At 39.7% G+C, this 19,502-nt stretch overlaps 2 protein-coding genes across 2 annotated transcripts; both read left to right on the plus strand.

Annotated features, from left to right (window-relative positions):
• Positions 1 to 1,980: 1,980 nt before the first annotated feature.
• On the plus strand, positions 1,981 to 2,277 carry LOC134389394 (keratin-associated protein 3-3). The gene has a single exon (XM_063112949.1). It carries the CDS (start codon positions 1,981 to 1,983, stop codon positions 2,275 to 2,277), a length of 297 nt encoding a protein of 98 aa, XP_062969019.1.
• Positions 2,278 to 7,800: 5,523 nt separating this feature from the next.
• On the plus strand, positions 7,801 to 8,097 carry LOC134389393 (keratin-associated protein 3-3). Its single transcript, XM_063112948.1, has one exon. The coding sequence runs from the start codon at positions 7,801 to 7,803 to the stop codon at positions 8,095 to 8,097; it is 297 nt and encodes a 98-aa protein (XP_062969018.1).
• Positions 8,098 to 19,502: the final 11,405 nt, after the last annotated feature.

Here is a 19,502-nt window from a genome sequence, read left to right on the forward strand (position 1 = left end):
ATATTTATTCATTCCCTCAAATCCATGAAAAAATACTAAGGTGAAGCTGGCAAGAAAAAGCTCCACATGGGCACACAATTTGAGAAGGATCATTTCTTAGTTCTCAGGAAAATCACTCTTGATTCTTTACACTCAGCAGTGATAACTCACAGAAAGAAATTCTGGTTGATAGAAAAGAGGAAGAAAGCCAGAGTAGATTTGGATGTGTTTACATGTGCTTGGGTAAGTAAGGAACTACACTGACACCATTCTGAAACTGCAACAGGAAGCAAGTAGCAATGTAGCAACACAACCAAATAAAACTAGAGGAGTGCTCACCCTGTGGCTGATGCATAACAAGTTAGTAAATTATTTGTGTAGGATGATGCAAACAACAGGGAAGCATTCGGATGGACAGAAGCCATGTTCCCCAAGAAAGGTGGATATCAAAGACCCACAAAGGACAATTTTGTAGAAGAAAGCCTTCCTCTGCAACAAAACGTCTACCTGATCAACTATCACAGTGTCTTCTTATGATTCCTGTCTCCAAGGATGTTGTCTCCTCCCTACTGGCCCGGCTACCACCATCTTCTCCTCTGACATACAGTCAGTGCAGAGTCTGCCTGCTCAGCACCTGCCCCCCACCCTGCTGCGTGCCTGACTCTTATGTGCCATCCTGCTGGCTGCTCAACCACTGCCACCCTACAGCAAATCAAGGCCACCTGAGGTGAAGAATGTTGTATACTTGTATCCAGCATTCCTCAAAGGAATTTACAATGTAGTTGAAGATCTAAGATATGAAAACAAATAAACATGCAAAGTAGGGAGTAAGTCCGCGAAAGAATGATTTTTATGACTGTCATAGTTCTAAACTGCATTGGATTAGATCCCCTTCCAAAATCCATTGTTATTCTGTGAATCTTATGATTTCTCCCCTCAATTCCTGTTTCATCTTATTTTATTTTATTTATTTATTTTATTTTATTTATTTTGTGTGTGTGTGTGTGTGTTTATGAGACCAGTAAGGGGATCGCAACCCTTGGCTTGGTGTCGCCCGCACCGCGCTCAGCCAGTGAGCGCACCGGCCATCCCTATATAGGATCTGAACCCGCAGCCTCGGCGCTCCCAGCGCCACACTCTCCCGAGTGAGCCACGGGGCTTATTTTAAAGTACGTGCATCATTCATGTGAAAATGAATGAAGACTGAGATGGTTTTCTTTTAATGGTACATTTAACAAAGAATAGCAACTGGGTGGATTTTTTCTTCCAATGAACATACACTGACACACTACAAGATTAGCATAACTTTGAGAGACCCTTAAAAAAACAGAGAGTAATGCAATCCTTGGAAACTCAATGTAGATTTATTAAAAATAATTAAAAGGAGCTTGTCCTGTACCATTCGGTCACCTTGCTCAATAGAACCTAAATTATATCCTCAATAAGTAAGGCAAGCATGTCTCAGATGCATACGGTCATACAAAACATTCATCTATAAGTACCCATATCTTTGTTGACTTTATTGAGCTAAAAATGGTCCAATTAATCATTTCAGTTGCTTGTTCTAAAATCAGTAATTAGAAATCGCATAATGTTATGCATATTATGCATAAGGGGGGAAAACAAGAAGAGTTTAGCTTCTGAAATTATAGCTGATTCGTCGCTTGGACTGGTCACACATAATTTATGTAAGGTTGGTATGGGTATGCCAGAACCCTGTGAAGATGGAATGTGGTGATCTTGTGACAAAAACGACAATCAATGAGTCAAAAACATGACTAACTTAATAAGGGCAGAAACTCTTAGTAGACAAGTAAATACCAAACTGATTATAAAGAATCTTAGTGAAAAAGGGGTGTCATAAACAAAAATAAGGATAGGAAGCCTTCCTGTTGGACCAACACCCATTGGGGAGGTATATAAAAGCCCAAAAGCAAGAGATGTGTGTCTCACAAACCTCATCTTTCTAAGAAACCAAAAGCAAACCAGATTCCCATCACCATGACTTGCTGTGTTCCCCGCTGCTGCAGTGTCCCCACCGGCCCTGCCACCACCATCTGCTCCTCTGACAAATGCTGCCGGTGTGGAGTCTGCTTGCCCAGCACCTGCCCACACACGGTGTATTTGCTGGAGCCAACCTGCTGTGACAACTGTCCCCCACCCTGCCATATTCCTCAGCCCTGCGTGCCCACCTGCTTCCTGCTCAACTCCTGCCAGCCAACCCCATGCCTGGAAAACATCAACCTCTCAATTTACACTCAGCCTTGCTGTGAGCCCTGCGTCCCAAGCTGCTGCTGATCAAAGTCTGCTTTGCTCAGTGCTCGACAATGGGGAATCAAAAGCTGTCTATATAGTATTCACTTGCCTTAATAGTTTATCAGATGTTACGGTAGACCAGATGTCCTAGAAATGGAAAACCTACATTTAAAAGAAAGGAGATGAAGAAAGATTTTTTTTTTTTTAAAGATTATTTGGCTGAACAGCCATTAGGTTCATTTGGGTGGGTGAATGCTTTCTATTACCAAAATACTATTGGAATCCTTAAGACCCCAAACTATAGTTTCTTGGTTATGTTGCTTTCTGGATCTTATTTCTTGTATTGAGTATTTTCATAGAAGCCAAAGAATTTCTTGATGGGTTTTCCAATAAACTTTATTTCTCTGGCAAGATGTGTTCTTTACTTATGTTAGAGTTTTTGGTATGTTTCTTCCATTTTATAAATGTAAAGATAAGATGATTGTTTCAATTTTTTAAAAATAATCTGTTATAGGAACAACTGGAACTAGCTTAGTAATATGTTGCCAAATTTTAGTTGGTTTTCTTTTATGTTCACCATCTCTTCTCTCCTCTTACTCAGACAAATACAATTTTGGGGTGAGCCAACATTTATTTACCTACTCTTTGCTAGGTGAATCACGTGGATTAATTCATTTAATCCTTAAAAGTGCATTAATAGATGGGAAAAATGAAGCTTTACAAGTGATTTAACATTCTCAAAGTCATAAAGTTAGTTACTAAGAAAACCAGAATTCAGCTCTTTGTGTGACTCTGAAGCCCAATTCTTTCTACCACATCACAGAGCCTCCATAACTAATAGAGCCAAAAGCTTAATTAACACAGTTATTATATTAACTAAAATATGTGAGAGAAATAAAAAGTGTAAGATTCTTCTATAAAATCATCCCATCCAATTATAATAGAAAAAGGGTACATTGGCTCATAGATTAAAATTGACAGGTATTTAATTCTAAGATCTGGGTCATTTAGTAGGCCTACCAATTTCTACTTAATTTTCCCTTAGAGAGATCTTTTTTTTTTTTTTTTTTTTTTTTTTTTTGTCTTTTTCGTGACCGGTACTCAGCCAGTGAGTGCACCGGCCATTCCTATACAGGATCCGAACCCGCGGCGGGAGCGTCGCTGGGCTCCCAGCGCTGCACTCTCCCGAGTGCGCCACGGGCTCGGCCCCCTTAGAGAGATCTTGAAATGGCCAACTCTAGTAGCAGAGCACTAGAAACATATCTCTATTTGCCACCATATTCAGCACAGAAGTTCTACCAATGAATGCCAATACTTTTCGGGTGACAGGTTGAGAGCTATAACTAAAACACTGATTAAATATGGTTTAATCCATTACTTAATTTTACCAACCTACTTAATTTTATCTCATGCAGATTACCCATTTCCAAGCCTAGAGAGAATGTTTATATACACATATATGTGTGTGTATATCACATATACATAACATATCTTATATGTGTGATACATATATATAACACACATAATTATACACACACACACTCAAGGATACTTCAACAAGTTCATGGAAAAATTTGTATTATGTTTTAATCCTATATTTTCATGAACTTGTTGATGTACCCACATATATATATATATAGATATGCACAATTCATATATATACATACACGGTACATATATACATATACAATACATACATAAAAACAAAAGCCAAAATTTGGAAAAGCATTGAGATAAAAAACAAAAGAATGCATGTGCAAGAACAAAAAAAGCTAGGACAAGGCAGGGGAGGAGCAAATGCTTTTCATCATGTTTTTAAATGTCCTGAATGTGCCCATCAGTCTCGCCACAGAGGCATTTCTCAGAGGATACCACAGGTTTATTAGTAACTCAACTTTGAATGAACTGAGAAGCCATGGGGTAGATGCAACACAACCTAGGATATTGTCAACAAGAGATTTAGTCCATTTACTTTTTCATTTGGTCAATATTTTTCGAGTTCTTCCCCTGTGCCCAGGCACCATATTCATGCTAGGACTGTAAAGATAAAAGAAATGGTATTACCTAAAGTGACGTCTTTCTTTCAGATCTTGTGAAGGAGACAGACAAATTACTATAATCACAATATATGTGTGTTATATATGTTGAATGGATGTCATTATAATACTATGTCATTCTTGCTATGACTGAGAAGTGAGCAACATGCCACGCAAACACAGAGGAAGAGTAAATCCTAGATTCAGTGATTCAGTGTCCAGGGTGAAGAATATTTCTGAGCTATCCAGGCTAAGCGTTAAAAGATGAACAGACAGTAGGAGAGGTGGGGAGCAGTCGTTCCAGACAGAAAGCAGCATAATAAATCGTGCAGGCATCTGAGAGCTTGGTGTCTTTAAGCTGCAGGAAATATGTAGTTAGGGATGATGAGGATGAAGGGTGTATTGAAGATGGGGAGAAGACAGTGAGGCAAAGAAGAAATACAGAGACCCTGAGGTGCAGACTCCCCAAAGCAAAGGGGTTTGGACTGAAACCTCAAAGCAATGAACGATTTGAAGCAAGAGACTAACATAATTATATTTTGCTTTTAACTTTTTCTTATCATTGTCAATCTTTCATTTATGTTTTCACTTGACTATAGAAAGGTATAATTACAACTGGGAAAGTTCTTGGATATGTGTGTGTGTGTGCATGTGTAGATTTTCAGCACTTTGAACATCTACCACCTAATCAAAATTCACCATGCTTTTTCCAGAGTTTACTTAAAGGAAAATGATACCCTTTGTTTTTAAAAATAAAATGCTTAGCATTTCTGACCCATAGTTTAAACTTCCGTTTTAACCACATAAAAGGTAGCTCAGTCCTATATTTAGTTTTTAACAAGTCAGTCACCAGGCCATCTAAGGCAAATCATCTCACCTGTCTAGGACTCACTATCTTAATTTATAGGGAAAGGAGAGTAAACTCCAGGTCTCTTAGACCACTGCAGAGAAAATAAATTTTAATAAAGCCCTGCAAGTCTTGCCAATAAAAGATATGAGTTTATTATCTTAAACGTGTTACTTTACAATTATTTCTAATCTGTAACTGTAAGTTTATTTATAATTAGATAAACATGATGTTCTACTTAAACAGTAACAATTCTTTTAACTTTTTATCATGAACTTGAAGTAATACTGCATTCTAGTTAAGAGACTGATATCCTTCTGCAATGAAATTTTAATTGTGAGAGTCCGCAACCCATTTTTTAGTTGTAATGTTTCCTTAAATTGTCAAAATAATTTTCTTCTTTTTCTTTTTTGTTTTTTCCCTTAGAACCCAATCTTTTTCCTCCCCATCATAATGTATAATAGCAGCAATACATGATAATATATTGTGTGCGTGATAAACTCTTCCACCAGACTACAAATTCCATAATAGCAAGGATGATGTCTATTTTGTTCACTGCTATATATCCAGCATTTGTCACAATGCCTGGCACATGGTAACTTCTCAATAAATGTTTACTTAATAGTTTTTCAAATCGTAAGTGAAATATTAATCAGATCTAAGTAATAGGTACACAATCTGGCAGGTATTCATGCAAAGATAAATCTGAGCATAGTCTAGGGACACCAGCGGATATCACAAATCCTGTCTTTCAAGGAGAGCCATAGAAAATTCTTTCAAATCTTTAAATTTATTAATTTACGTACCAGTCACTTTCTCTAATTGTAGGTGTAAAGTTTCATCTGTCTGTTCATCTATTGTATTGATTGCTGTGAACCTTTAAGATAAATATTTTCTATTCTCTAGAAGGTAACCAGCAGCACTGGGATGAGTAAAGAGCTCTTCTGATTCCTAGTGTAGTCCTTTTGATCCTACTACCCCATTTCCAAAACATATAGACACTCCCACCATCATACACTGATACATAGATATACTTAAAGAAAGGGTGGTAAGAATGTGAGAAGAACCATGGCTTGAAGGACAAGTGAGTTCAAGCTCAGTGGAAACAAATTGAGAGGTAAGGGTGACATTAGACAGGACCTACACTGTGCTCCCTCTAAAACACTGAAATATACCTGAAGTCTGTCTAAATAATGTATGGTCTTTCCTACCATAGCTACATTTGATTTGGGGAGAAAATGCAATATATTAGGGGGGAAAAGACAGAATGAAATCAAATGTCAACTAATTAATCTAGCTCAGGCCCATAACTTTACTTTCCTTTGGTAACAATTTTACTTGAGTTTTAATATTGTGGTCTCAGGTTATTCTTTTACTTAGTCTATGTAGACATAAGCTAAAAATTCAAAACAAGACAGTTTTCAATAGAAAGATAAATGGTCAATACACATATGAAAGAATGTTTTAACCTAACTAGTTAGAAAAGAAATATAAATACAACAATAATGAAATTTCATTTTTCACTCATCAAATTGGCAAAGATTTTTAAAATAAAATATCCATCAAAGGCATAGGAAAACAGGAATTCTCCATCAAATACAGCTGGTGGGAATAGATAATTAGAAAAAAAAATAGTTAAATAAAACCATTGTGAAGAGCAGTGCAGAAATGAATACCAAAGGCCTTAAAAATATTGGAAATTAACATTTGTCCCTATAATTCTACCTAATAATTATTTCTGATTTTGAAAAATCAGAAATGTACATAAAGATTTTTATACAGTTGTTCTTTATTGCCACTATTATCACTAAGAAAAGTTGAAAATAACCTAAATGCTTAGTAATATGAAATTTTAAGTAACTTAGAAAATACTAGAAACGTTACAAGTAAAAATATAGGATAATAAAAATATATATGTGTAAGTAAAAATGCAAGTTACAGAACCTATGTACAATATGATCCTGGTAACATATTAAAATAATAAATGAATGTATACAAAAATGATTAGAGGAACATATATTTAATATTAACAGAGAACTTCTCTTGATAAGATTATGAATGAGCTGTGTTTTATGAGTATGTAATATTTTATGGTAAAATACTGGAATAATACATATTTTATAAAAGTTTGCCTATATTTCTCAGTAGCATATTTCTCCATATTAACACAATTTTTACCTTCAAAAGCCTCAAAGCTAAAAGAAAGTAATTAAAATTAAGTTTGACTCTTTAAAACAAGAATACTTTGTCAGTCAAATTGATACAGATAGAGATAAAGAGAATAAAAACCAAAAGGCACTGGAGAGGAGACCCAGATATTACAGATCTACTGTCAGTACTCGCCAGCAGGGCTGGTGCTAGAGTTATAATAGCAGAAGCCTTTGGTAACACATCATAAAGCATGTGTTCCCGTGACGAATAGCAAGAGTAATCAGTTCAGATTTAGCAGTGAACTCAAATAAAAGTTAATTAGGAGAATAGGTAATGTTTACAGGTATCTAAATATGAAACCAATTAAAGGAAAATGGGTACACTAATATAAACAAGAACCAGGAAAGAAGCCTTCTGGCTGGACCAACACCCACTGAGGAGGGTATAAAAGAACCCCAAGCAAAGAGAGACACTCAGAAGCCTCGTCTCTCTTTTCAACCAAACCAATAAAAAATACAGACTCCCAGCACCATGACTTGCTGTGTTCCCCGCTGCTGCAGTGTCCCCACCGGCCCTGCCACCACCATCTGCTCCTCTGACAAATGCTGCCGGTGTGGAGTCTGCTTGCCCAGCACCTGCCCACACACGGTGTATTTGCTGGAGCCAACCTGCTGTGACAACTGTCCCCCACCCTGCCATATTCCTCAGCCCTGCGTGCCCACCTGCTTCCTGCTCAACTCCTGCCAGCCAACCCCATGCCTGGAAAACATCAACCTCTCAATCTACACTCAGCCTTGCTGTGAGCCTTGTGTCCCAAGCTGCTGCTGATCAATGGCTGCTTTGCTCAGTGCCTGACAATGAAAGAGTCATACTGGAGGCTTTAGTGTTCGTTCGACTCAGCATCTACAACTAATTTACTGTGCTTTAAAAGTTGGAACAAGGTGGCACTATCACTGACAATCATCACCCCCTCCCAAAAGGAAACCAAGAGACTTTCAATAACCATGTAGCAGTTATCTGTAACCAAGTGCTATTGGAATAGGTGGACGCCTTTGGGCTGCCCAAAGTTGTTTGATTCCTTCACATTAAAGTATATCTTTCCTTGGGAGCTTTGTGAATTCTGTTGCAAGTCTTGGGTGGTATCTTTCTGGAAATTGAGATATGTCATGATCATCCTAATAAATTTTATGTCTCTGGCATAGCACAAATGTCTACAATTACTTTTGTTTATTTCTGGTAATTCATTAAATGTGTTTCTTAATTCTGAATGTCAGCATTTTAAGAAAAACTGGAAACATCAACAAAACTGAAAATGGAGGCCATATGAACACATTTTTTTGCTTTTGGTGTTCTTGCTATTTTAAGAAAAGCAAACGGCCTTGCATATAAGATGGTCCAGTATATTAGCATACTTGAAAGTAGGCTTTCCCTGACTTGTTTACCCAAAAAAAAAATGGTTTAAGATAGGTCAAAAAATATTAAAAATTACCCAGAGACTAAGTATGACAAAACTAATCTAGGTGACTTAATCAATTTATGAAAAAAAATTACCTAGTATAATAATGTCATTATTCATTCAACTAACATTTATGAAATATCTATTACATGTCCTGTGTTTTTCTGCCCCTGCTGAAAATGAGGATATCATCTGGCAGGTGAGGCATATATAAAAACAATATTCATTCATTCTTTCATAGAATTAACAATTATTTATTAAATGCCAGTCATTGCATTATAATAAAAAATGCAATGAGTTTTCTACAAGTAGTATTAGTAAAGTACTGTGAGGACATAAGATGGAGAACAATTAAGATTGTTTTCTTGGGGATGAAGAGGAGAAAGACATAGTCTAAGACAAATTGACTGGAGCTGGTGGCCAACAGAATATGGAGGAAGAAGGTATCAAAGAGAGACTAGACAGTGAGGTTATGTTACAAATTGAACAGGGGAGAAGGAGAGAATTCAGGAGGGAAATACTGTTGTTCTGTTTGACATGTCAAGTTTAAGGCACGAGTGGCATATCTAAATGGAGTTTGGACAGTATCAAGGGGTCCAACATACATGAAATTGGAGTTCCAGAATGAAAAGAGAGAGGGAATGGAGCAGAAAATTTGGGGAGGGAGGAGGAAGGATAAAAATTTTTCAAATTTGGTGACAATTTATTAGCCTACAGATTCAAGAATCTCAACAAACTCAAGCAGGATAAACAATCTAAATACACACATATACACAAACACACACACACACACACACACACACCATGCCTAGACATATCATAGTCAAACTGGTGAATAACAAAGATCAATAGAATATCTTAAAAGAAATAAAAGGGAGAAAAACATAAAATAGAAGGCAGCAAAGAAAAACAAGATGTCTGATTTCTATTTAGATTAAATGAAGGTGAAAAGACAACCAAACCTCCTAAAGCAAAAAAAAAGTCAACATAGAATTCCATAGTCTGCAAAAACAACCTTTAAAATTGAAGAAAAAATTATAACATTTTTAAATAAATAAAGCTGATTAAAAAAAAAGTGTTGCCTAAAGACCTATACTTTAAGAAACACAAAAGGAAGTACCATTGGTTTAAGAGTACCTATACTTCAACCACAAAAAAAAGAGACCCAATTCAGAAATAGGCAAAAGGCTTGAATAGACATGTATACAAATGGACAATAAGTAAATGAAAAGTACTCAACACCACTAATTATTAGAGAAATGCACTTCAAAACTACAAGGGAGATACCACTTTACACCCATTAAGATGACCACTATGAAAAAAAAAAAACAGAAAATAACAAATATTGGCCAGGATGTAGAGAAACTAGAACACTTGTGCATTGCTGGTGGAAAGGTAAAATAGCATAGTCACCGTAGAAAACAGTATGGCAGTTCCTCAAACAATTAAAAATAGAATTACCATATGATGGAGCAATTCTACTTCTGGGTATATACTGAACAGAATTAAAAGCAGAGTTTCTAAGAGATATTTTTACACCAATGCTCACAGCAGCATTATTGACAATAACTACAAAGCAGAAACAAACCAAATGTCCACCAACAGATATGGATAAGCCAAATTAGATATATTCATACAATGAAATGTTATTCAGCCTTAAAGAGAAAGAAAATTCTGACATATGCTACAACATGGATGAACCTTGAGGATATTATGTTAAGTGAAGTAAGCCAGCAACAAAAAGATAAATACTGTGTGATTTCACTTATATGAGGTAGTTAAGAGGAGTCAAAATCATAGGGGCAAAAAACAGAATAGTGGTTGCCAGGGCCTGAGGGTAGGGGAAATGGGGGCTTACTGTTTAATAGGTACAGAGTTTCGGTATTACAAGATGAAAAAAGTAATGGAGATGGATTGTGGTGATAGCTCCACAACATTGTGAATGTATTCAATACCACCGAATTGCAAATTTTTTAAAAGTTAAGATGTTAACTTATGTCACATGTGTTTTACCACAATGAAAAACTAATAAATTTTAAAAATAGTAATTATAATAGATGAAATTTCAGACCTTTAGATGGAAAAAAGAATACTGGAAGTAGTAAGTATATTGGTAAATATGATAATTTCTCTTTTTTCTTTTCTTAATATCCTAAAAGACAACTAATAAAAGCAAAAAAAGATTATGTTGCATGATAAGCTATTTGACAGTACTCCCACAAAGAACAGAAAGAGGTAAATAGATTTCTACTGTGGTAGGGATCTCATATTTTACATAAATAGGTAAAAAATTAATTCAAAGAGGATAGATGAGAAAGAAAAAAAAAGGAACCAAAAAAAAGGAAAGAAAATAGAAACAAAGAGAAAGATGGTAGATTTAAAACCAACTATATCAATCATTACGTTAAATATAAATTAAACTCTCCAATTAAAACTCAGAGATTGTCACTCTGGATTTAAGAAGATACAAACTTACAAAATGAAGAAAATCAACAAAATCAAAAGTCAGTGCCTTCCAAAATCCTTTTAATTATATCAATACACCTCTGATCATACTGGTCATTAAAAAGGAAAAAGCAAATTTGAATAATACTATGAATGAAAGAAGGCATACATATGGATTCACAAAGCATTTTCAATAAGTTAAGCTAGAAAATAATGAAAAGTTATTCCTGTTACACAAGATACATGAAAATCTACTAAGTGGTCTACAGATTTAAAATAAACCCAAAAAATTAAAACTCTTAGAAAAGAAAATATAGAAATATCTTTTAGACCTTGAGTAGAAAATGATTTATACCCAAGAAAAATACTTCCTCTCTTACACAAAGTTCACTTAATTGGATTATTTTAACATATAAAATTTAAGTTAGGCAAGCAACATGTTAACAAAAGTAAAAAAACAAATTGACAACATAAGGGAGATATTTTAGTAATTCATATGCCAATAACAAATTGGTATCAAGGGGGAAAATCTTTTACATATCAGTATTTTTTTTAGATACCACATGAGGCTAAGTTAAATATTAGCAAAAATAAACAAAACAAAACCTTACCAACTGGATTTTTCTTACTGTGATAAACAAATATGGCAAAATCAACATATGAAGAAATATGAAAACTGATTACTCTTCAGAAAAATACACATCTATACCACAATCAGCTATCCTACACCCATTACATTGGATATAATTATCTTGTTTTATACATCTATGGAATTGTTAAAACAACAAGGGTAGTGTGGATAAAACTAGGAGGGGAATCCTCATCAGCTTCTCAAGCCATTGCTCTTCATTGCTGCACTCTCCTCCTGAAAGCGATGACATTAATTCTTGCATAACATATTAGGGTTTTGTTGTTTTTCATTGTATGCCACAGTTCAGACTTCTTGGCACATAATGGTCACTCAAGAAATATTGTTAAAATGAATGATTGAATAAGTGACCTTTCACAGGTGGTATAACAGCACACCTGATCCTTCTACCATCCTCAATGTACATCTCAGCTGGAGCCAAGATTTGTCATGACTTGGGGCTTAGATTGACACGGAGGTACATAAAACATAAGGCTGAGCATTGTACTTGGTCAGGATGCTCTACTTTCAATCCTCTGCTTAACTTCAAGTCGACCCACCTTATCTCCTATCTGCTCAAATAGAGCAATGGATAAACGCCAGATGACACAAGACACGATGTTGACCAAAGCCATCAGGTTGATAAGAACCATAAGATACTTACATCTTTATCAATTAACTGGAGAGCAACCTAGACTATAAGGAATTGGAAGAAAGGTCTGAAAAACAAAGGATACTGAAGGAGAAAGAGTTGGTCTTTGCTGCCACTTTTTTCCCTTTGTGTATACTTGACCCAGAATAGAGAGGTCAGAAAGAGAGACACTTGTACAAGATCACTTGACTTACATACAGCAAATTGTGCACAGCACATTGATTGGGAAAAGGTTGGACTTCTCAATTCGTGGTCTCAGGACAACTGGATATTAAGCCGGATGAAAACAAACATTTGACCCTATCTCAAACCACATACAAACCAATTCCAGAAATATTGTACAAGAGCCAATTTCAACAATACTGCACACATACATATAAAAGGTAAGGCAAGAATATTTCTAGGATGTAACAGAGGCTAGGATCTACATGACTTTAGGTGAGCCATCCAGTTTCTTAAGAAACTGAGAGCGCTGTAAACTGTGGAAAAGAATGACTGGTTGTAAAGCAGCAAGAAGGAAGAGCTCATGGTTATATAAAGGTAACGTTCAGGAAGAGTGAAAAGGCTCGCCACAGCATAAGAAAGAACATGAGTCATGCACATAATCAACAAAAGCAAGTGTCCACAATACATAAGATACTTCAATGAAGAAATAAGAGAAAGGTATACATCCGCAGAATAAATTTAAGACGTGATCAGCACCTCAAAAAAGAAAAATCTAAATGTCCTATGAGCATAGAAAAGATGTGCAAACTCATCAGACTTCCAGGAAATTCAGATTAAAACTGTATTGACATATTACTAAACACAAATGCAGCCAAACTGGCTCACATTCAAGCATGAAAATGCCAGGCATCGAGGATACATGGGGCAATGGCAACAATAAGATGAATGAGTTACAGCAACTTTTTCTGAAAGCTGTTTGGAAAACTCCTCTAACATGGGCCATATGTACAATTTATAACTCAGAAATCTTACTTAAAGAAAATAGTCCGCAGAAATGCATGCATCTGTAGACCAAGACGTAGGCAAAAACATTCCTAGGACAATTAGTCCCCAAAGCCCCTGAGGAAGGAAAAGCATCCATCCAGAATGGAATGAATCAATAAATTGTGGACCCTTACACACCAATATACCAAAGATCCATGAAAATGAACAAAAGACAGAAACATGCAAAAAACTCAATAAATGTCAAAAAATAATTTTGAGCAAAAGAAGCCAAACAAAAAATATCTATTTCATATAATTGTGTTTGTACGAAGTTCAAAAACTGGCACAACTACGATATTATAATGAGTAGTTCCTTCAAGGAAGAAGAATGAAATAGTATTAAGGAGAAACACGATGCAGCCACTTGACGGTCCAATGGGCTCTATCTCCCAACATGTACGATGAACACACTCTTTTGTCATGATCAGTCAAATTACACATTAATGACATATGCAGTTCTAACAACATCCACTATATGTCAATTTCCATTAAATGAAGGTGCCTGAGGTGTCATCATGTGGCATGTAATTCCCCCATTTTACGGACACAAATAATGTACAGATTGAATGTCCCACCTGAGGTTACTGATCCTGCTGGTCATCAAGGTTGGGACATAAACAGATTGTAGCTTTCGGAATCATGGTGTATTGCATCTGCCTCAATCCTCCTGCTTTGGTGATGACTTCTCTGTGAATAAAAATGAGGCCCAACACCATTGACCCATGCACTCTTTAGGCAAACTGGTATAACCTGTGCCATGGTTGCTGCGGGTGGACACGCCTTTTCAACTCCTCAGCGTCAGGATCTCTGAGTGAACACACTGGAAGCCCAGTACGGATTCCATATTTCACTGTGAGCAAATCAGCACCATGACCCTCCCCAAGGACACTTCCCACTCTTCCCTACAGTCAAAGGAACGAGCTGGCAAAGATGACGGCTCTGACACTCCCCAGGCCACGGCAGCTGTCACCTGACCAGAGGATGATCACAGGAAACAGCACGCTGCTGAGGATTTCTGCAAGTATTCCCCAGGAATTATGCACAATGGGCTGCTTAGAGCATAATTTTCCAAAGAATTCTCACACTTAGGGAAACAATGTTTCCTTGGGCCATTTCCCTAGGGACCGTGGAAACCAAACTCCAACAAGGAAAAGTCCTGCTCATTGGTGCCCATCTGGGGGAGTCCAGTGTATAAAAGCCCCAGGATGGAAGGAGTCCTCACCATCTGGGAAACTCACTTCTCAACAGAAGCCCACCCTCCACACCTGACACCATGACCTGCTGCTGCTGCTGCCCTTGCTGCCAGCCCACCTGCTGTGGGTGCTGCTGCAGTCAACCTTGCTGCTGCTGCACACCCTGCTGCCACAACTGCTGCTGCCATCACTGCTGTCACAACTCCTGCTGCAGGAACTGCTGCTGCCGCCACTGCTGTTGCTGCGGTCCTTGCTGTGGGTGCGGCTGCTGCCAGCCTTGCTGTTGCTGCAGTCCTTGCTGTGGGTGCGGCTGCTGCCAGCCTTGCTGTTGCTGCAGTCCCTGCTGTGGGTGTGGCTGCTGCCAGCCTTGCTGCTGCTGCTGACCCACCTGCTGCACACTCCTCACCCACCGCAGGCCTGTATCATCCACCGTCTGCTCCAACTTCCTGTTCCTGCCTCTCCCTCGCTCCCTCAGCTTAGCCCACGGTCAATACGCTCACACCGACCATTCTCCTCCGCTTCTTTCTGCAATGCTTGTGAATCTTGAGAAGTGATGCACTCAACGGCCCTGGCATGCTCTTCTCCCTCCTTGCCTCATGCTCAGTGAACCGCAGGCTGCTCCGATCCACCTCACTGACATGGATTTGCAGTCTCAACACCGGCCGGGAGACTGATCATCAGCTTTTGCCTCTGTGGAACGTTCGAAGCAGAAAATCCCTTAGGACTGGCTATGGAATGCTCTGTAACGAGCAGTCCTGAGCATCTTCTTCCATCCAAGCATTGTATTTAGAACCTTCTGCCAAGTTACTTAAGTCTCTCACGATGACATTAATTGTCTGCCTGGCTCATCTTTTCTAATAAAATTGGTGTTATCCTGCAATCCTACGTTTTGTTTTCTCTTTTCTTGCTTGGGTGGTGGGTGGGTGGATGGGTGGGCAGCTGGGTGGGCTGGGTGTTTGGTTGTTCAGTGGTTTGGCTGGTCCCTCGGTCGACTGGTTGCATGGTTTATAGCAGTTCTTTTCTTAGCCTTACATTGGCGTCGCATTTGGCACGTATCGTGTCAGTCGAATCCCACAATGGCCCTGCCTCTTGAGCACAGCAGAGGATGTCACTTCCATATTACTGATGACCAAAATATTTCCCCCACAGACAGTAACGGATGGAAGCAGGACTGTGCCTGGGTTCCTTATCCCAAGCCAAGGGCACATTTTGTCCCCCTTTTTTGTATTCTCCCTTTTATTTTCACTTGTGGAAACAAGTCGGTATAATACTGGTGACTTGTCACCCAAGAGATGGACATTGTGAGTTGCTTCCCTCCTATTAGGAATAATCATGCCTTTCATCTGTTAACACTTTTTCAACCTACCAACCTCTACCCCAATACTCTTACCTGCTCTGTGACCGATACCCACTCCTTTTCAACCTTCTAGCTGATGAAGGGAGCCTTACAACTTCTCTGCATTCTGATACGCCACCGGCACAATATGTCGCCAAGAGGTAACGTGAGCACCATCAGGTGTCCTGGCCCTACCCTTGAGTAGAGAAACCTCTCCCTCGATGTCATGGACTTGGCAACCGGGTCTCATCGCCGTCATCTTCAGAGAAATAGGATTTAGCCATCAGCCTAGCAGCACCCAAGCGTGGGCCATGATTCCTCACCTGCGGAACTTGAGCCCATTGGTTTTCCTGACGTGCATGTTGTAGGAATCGAAGATAGTTTGGTACACAGTCCTGAGAATTAAGATGCCCATGGAATAAACCCTGTGATCCACTCCCGATCTCGGGGCCTTCAGAGAATATGAAACATCTTTCTGTGTCATAGGAGATGAAGACAAATAGCTAAAGAAAATCAAAGTCCCAGTCGTCAAGACGGGCATGAGGTTGCTTCTCAAATGGGGGATCACGGGCCTTCTGAAGAAAACCCAAACAGTAAGGAGAAATGCAAAGTCACTCAGCACGACACGGGCTCCTACAGCTCTGGGAGAACCAGAAGTGCTTTCCCCTGTGTCCCGCTTCTCAGTAAGAGACGGAAAGGTCCTTCTGGTCAGTTCACCCCTCCATGTGACCGAGATGTGTGATCTTCCTGGAAGATGAGTCGGAAATTCACGGGCCTTTCATTGGTGGAGTATTCATTGTTGGAAATTCATTGTTAAAATATTTGGCAAGAGGATGGCAAGCTGGTACTGACCTGATCGGCCCATGATACGCCTCTGTGAATTCTTTAATGTCGCCATCTCAAAAACCTCTTACGTGCGCACCGTAGAAACCTGCATGCATCTGAAAGATGGGGTTTTCATCGGAGGAACTTCATTGCTTCCCCTTCCCACGTTCTTAATGTCGTCGATAGTGGGAACCCAATCTGATGGCTGCCTCAATTTTCCCAACTCATTTTTCTTTGATAGTCTAAGAAGACGCATTTATTGAGCTCTTTCTTCCTTTCTCAAAAACATAAGGAAATCCTTCCGAAAAACCAAAGGAAACGTTCAGAACAAAAAACAACACCAGGGAGAATACAACATAGAACACATGGGGCTGAGAAGAGGATTACACGCTTAGCAGAATGGTCTGGAAATCTTTCCCATAGAAATTGAAAACATCTAAGGAAACACTTGATAACGAGTGCAGGACATGTCAAAATGTGCAGATTCCCAAAATAAACGGTGTTTGAAGGAGAACCTTCAACCCTTCGATCTCTGCACTAGAGTGAATTAAACCTGCAAACTTAATAAAGGCAGCAGTTCCTTAGGAAGGCAGAGAGAGGGAAGTTAATTACCAAACAGGTAAGAAGGAAAGAGAAGATTGTCAATGGAAATTCACAAGGAAAATGACGATTATAAATTACATCGAGAGTGAAAGAAACCATACGTGCATATCCATACACATGCACACGAAGGGAGAGAGAGAGTGAGAGAGAGAGAGAGAGAGTGAGAGAAACAGAGACAGAGACAGAGACAGAGAGAGGCAGAGAAAGAGAGAAAGAGACAGACTCTTGTGAATTCACAGTGAATGTTCACTTAATGTGGCCGGAAAGAGATGAAACTGGATTCCTATGACACATCCTACAGAAAAATGCAGTCCAGGGGGCCTGAGGATTCAAAATGGACCCAATGACACTCAAATTCTTCCAAGGAAACATAGATAAATACCTTCTAGACTTTGAGGTAGAAAAACACTACTTAGCTAAAACGGGAAAAAGTGATCCCTTCCTGAAAATATCACCTCATTACATCACGTTACCCTTTAGATTTTAGGATTAATGAACAACACGTTAAGAAGAGAGAAAAAACCGATTTCACACGAGGGACATGTACCCATCAAGGCTAGCGTGCATCAGTACTTGTGGTCGCGTCCTTCAATGATATACCCAAGAACAATGGAAATGGAGAAATGACTGCTACCTACACAGAAGTCAATACATCTCACAAACCCACTTTAGAGCAAAGGAAGCCCCAAATATATGGAAGCCATATCATTTTATTTGTAAAAAGATCAAAAACTGGCTAACTTCGGTGTCATAATGCCTACTCCCTGAGGGAGGAGGAAATGGACTGCATTAAGCAGCAGCATGAGGGCAGCGACTTGACTACCCAGGGAGCTCTACCTGCAGCCTTGAAAGATGAACACGCCCTTCCCTGTGTCCTAACCGGTCAAGCTTCACACTCATGACACACGCACCTTTTCCCCACTCCAATTATATGTCAATTTCTGTTTAAACGAATGTACCTGAGGTGTCATCACGTGGCATGTAATTTCTTCCTTTTATGGACCCAAATGATGTGCGGGTTGGGTGTCCCACCTGAGGTGACTGCTCCTGCCGCTCTACAGGGTTTGCGACATGAAGAGGTGGATGCTCTTGGAATTGCGGTGTCTCGAATCTGCCTCAATCCTCCTGCTCTGGTAGTGAATTGTCTGTGACAAAAATCATGCCCACCACCCTCCACCAGTGCACTCCGTGCTCCAACTGGGATAACCTGTGCCGTGGTTGCTGCGGGTGGACACGCCTTTTGAACTCCTCAAGCGTCAGGATCTCTGAGTGAACACACTGGAAGCCCAGTACGGATTCCATATTTCACTGTGAGCAAATCAGCACCATGACCCTCCCCAGGGACACTTCCCACTCTTCCCTACAGTCAAAGAAACGAGCTGGCAAAGATGACGGCTCTGACACTCCCCAGGCCACAGCAGCTGTCACCTGACCAGAGGATGATCACAGGAAACAGCACGCTGCTGAGGATTTCTGCAAGTATTCCCCAGGAATTATGCACAATGGGCTGCTTAGAGCATAATTTTCCAAAGAATTCTCACACTTAGGGAAACAATGTTTCCTTGGGCCATTTCCCTAGGGACCGTGGAAACCAAACTCCAACAAGGAAAAGTCCTGCTCATTGGTGCCCATCTGGGGGAGTCCAGTGTATAAAAGCCCCAGGATGGAAGGAGTCCTCACCATCTGGGAAACTCACTTCTCAACAGAAGCCCACCCTCCACACCTGACACCATGACCTGCTGCTGCTGCTGCCCTTGCTGCCAGCCCACCTGCTGTGGGTGCTGCTGCAGTCAACCTTGCTGCTGCTGCACACCCTGCTGCCACAACTGCTGCTGCCATCACTGCTGTCACAACTCCTGCTGCAGGAACTGCTGCTGCCGCCACTGCTGTTGCTGCGGTCCTTGCTGTGGGTGCGGCTGCTGCCAGCCTTGCTGTTGCTGCAGTCCTTGCTGTGGGTGCGGCTGCTGCCAGCCTTGCTGTTGCTGCAGTCCCTGCTGTGGGTGTGGCTGCTGCCAGCCTTGCTGCTGCTGCTGACCCACCTGCTGCACACTCCTCACCCACCGCAGGCCTGTATCATCCACCGTCTGCTCCAACTTCCTGTTCCT

This window comes from Cynocephalus volans, chromosome 10 (genome assembly GCF_027409185.1).
Source record: "Cynocephalus volans isolate mCynVol1 chromosome 10, mCynVol1.pri, whole genome shotgun sequence".
Lineage (NCBI taxonomy): Eukaryota > Metazoa > Chordata > Mammalia > Dermoptera > Cynocephalidae > Cynocephalus > Cynocephalus volans.

Excerpts from the sequence above, each read along its gene's own strand:
- LOC134389394 (XM_063112949.1), top strand. The coding sequence starts at position 1,981 with ATGACTTGCTGTGTTCCCCGCTGCTGCAGTGTCCCCACCGGCCCTGCC.
- LOC134389393 (XM_063112948.1), top strand. The coding sequence starts at position 7,801 with ATGACTTGCTGTGTTCCCCGCTGCTGCAGTGTCCCCACCGGCCCTGCC.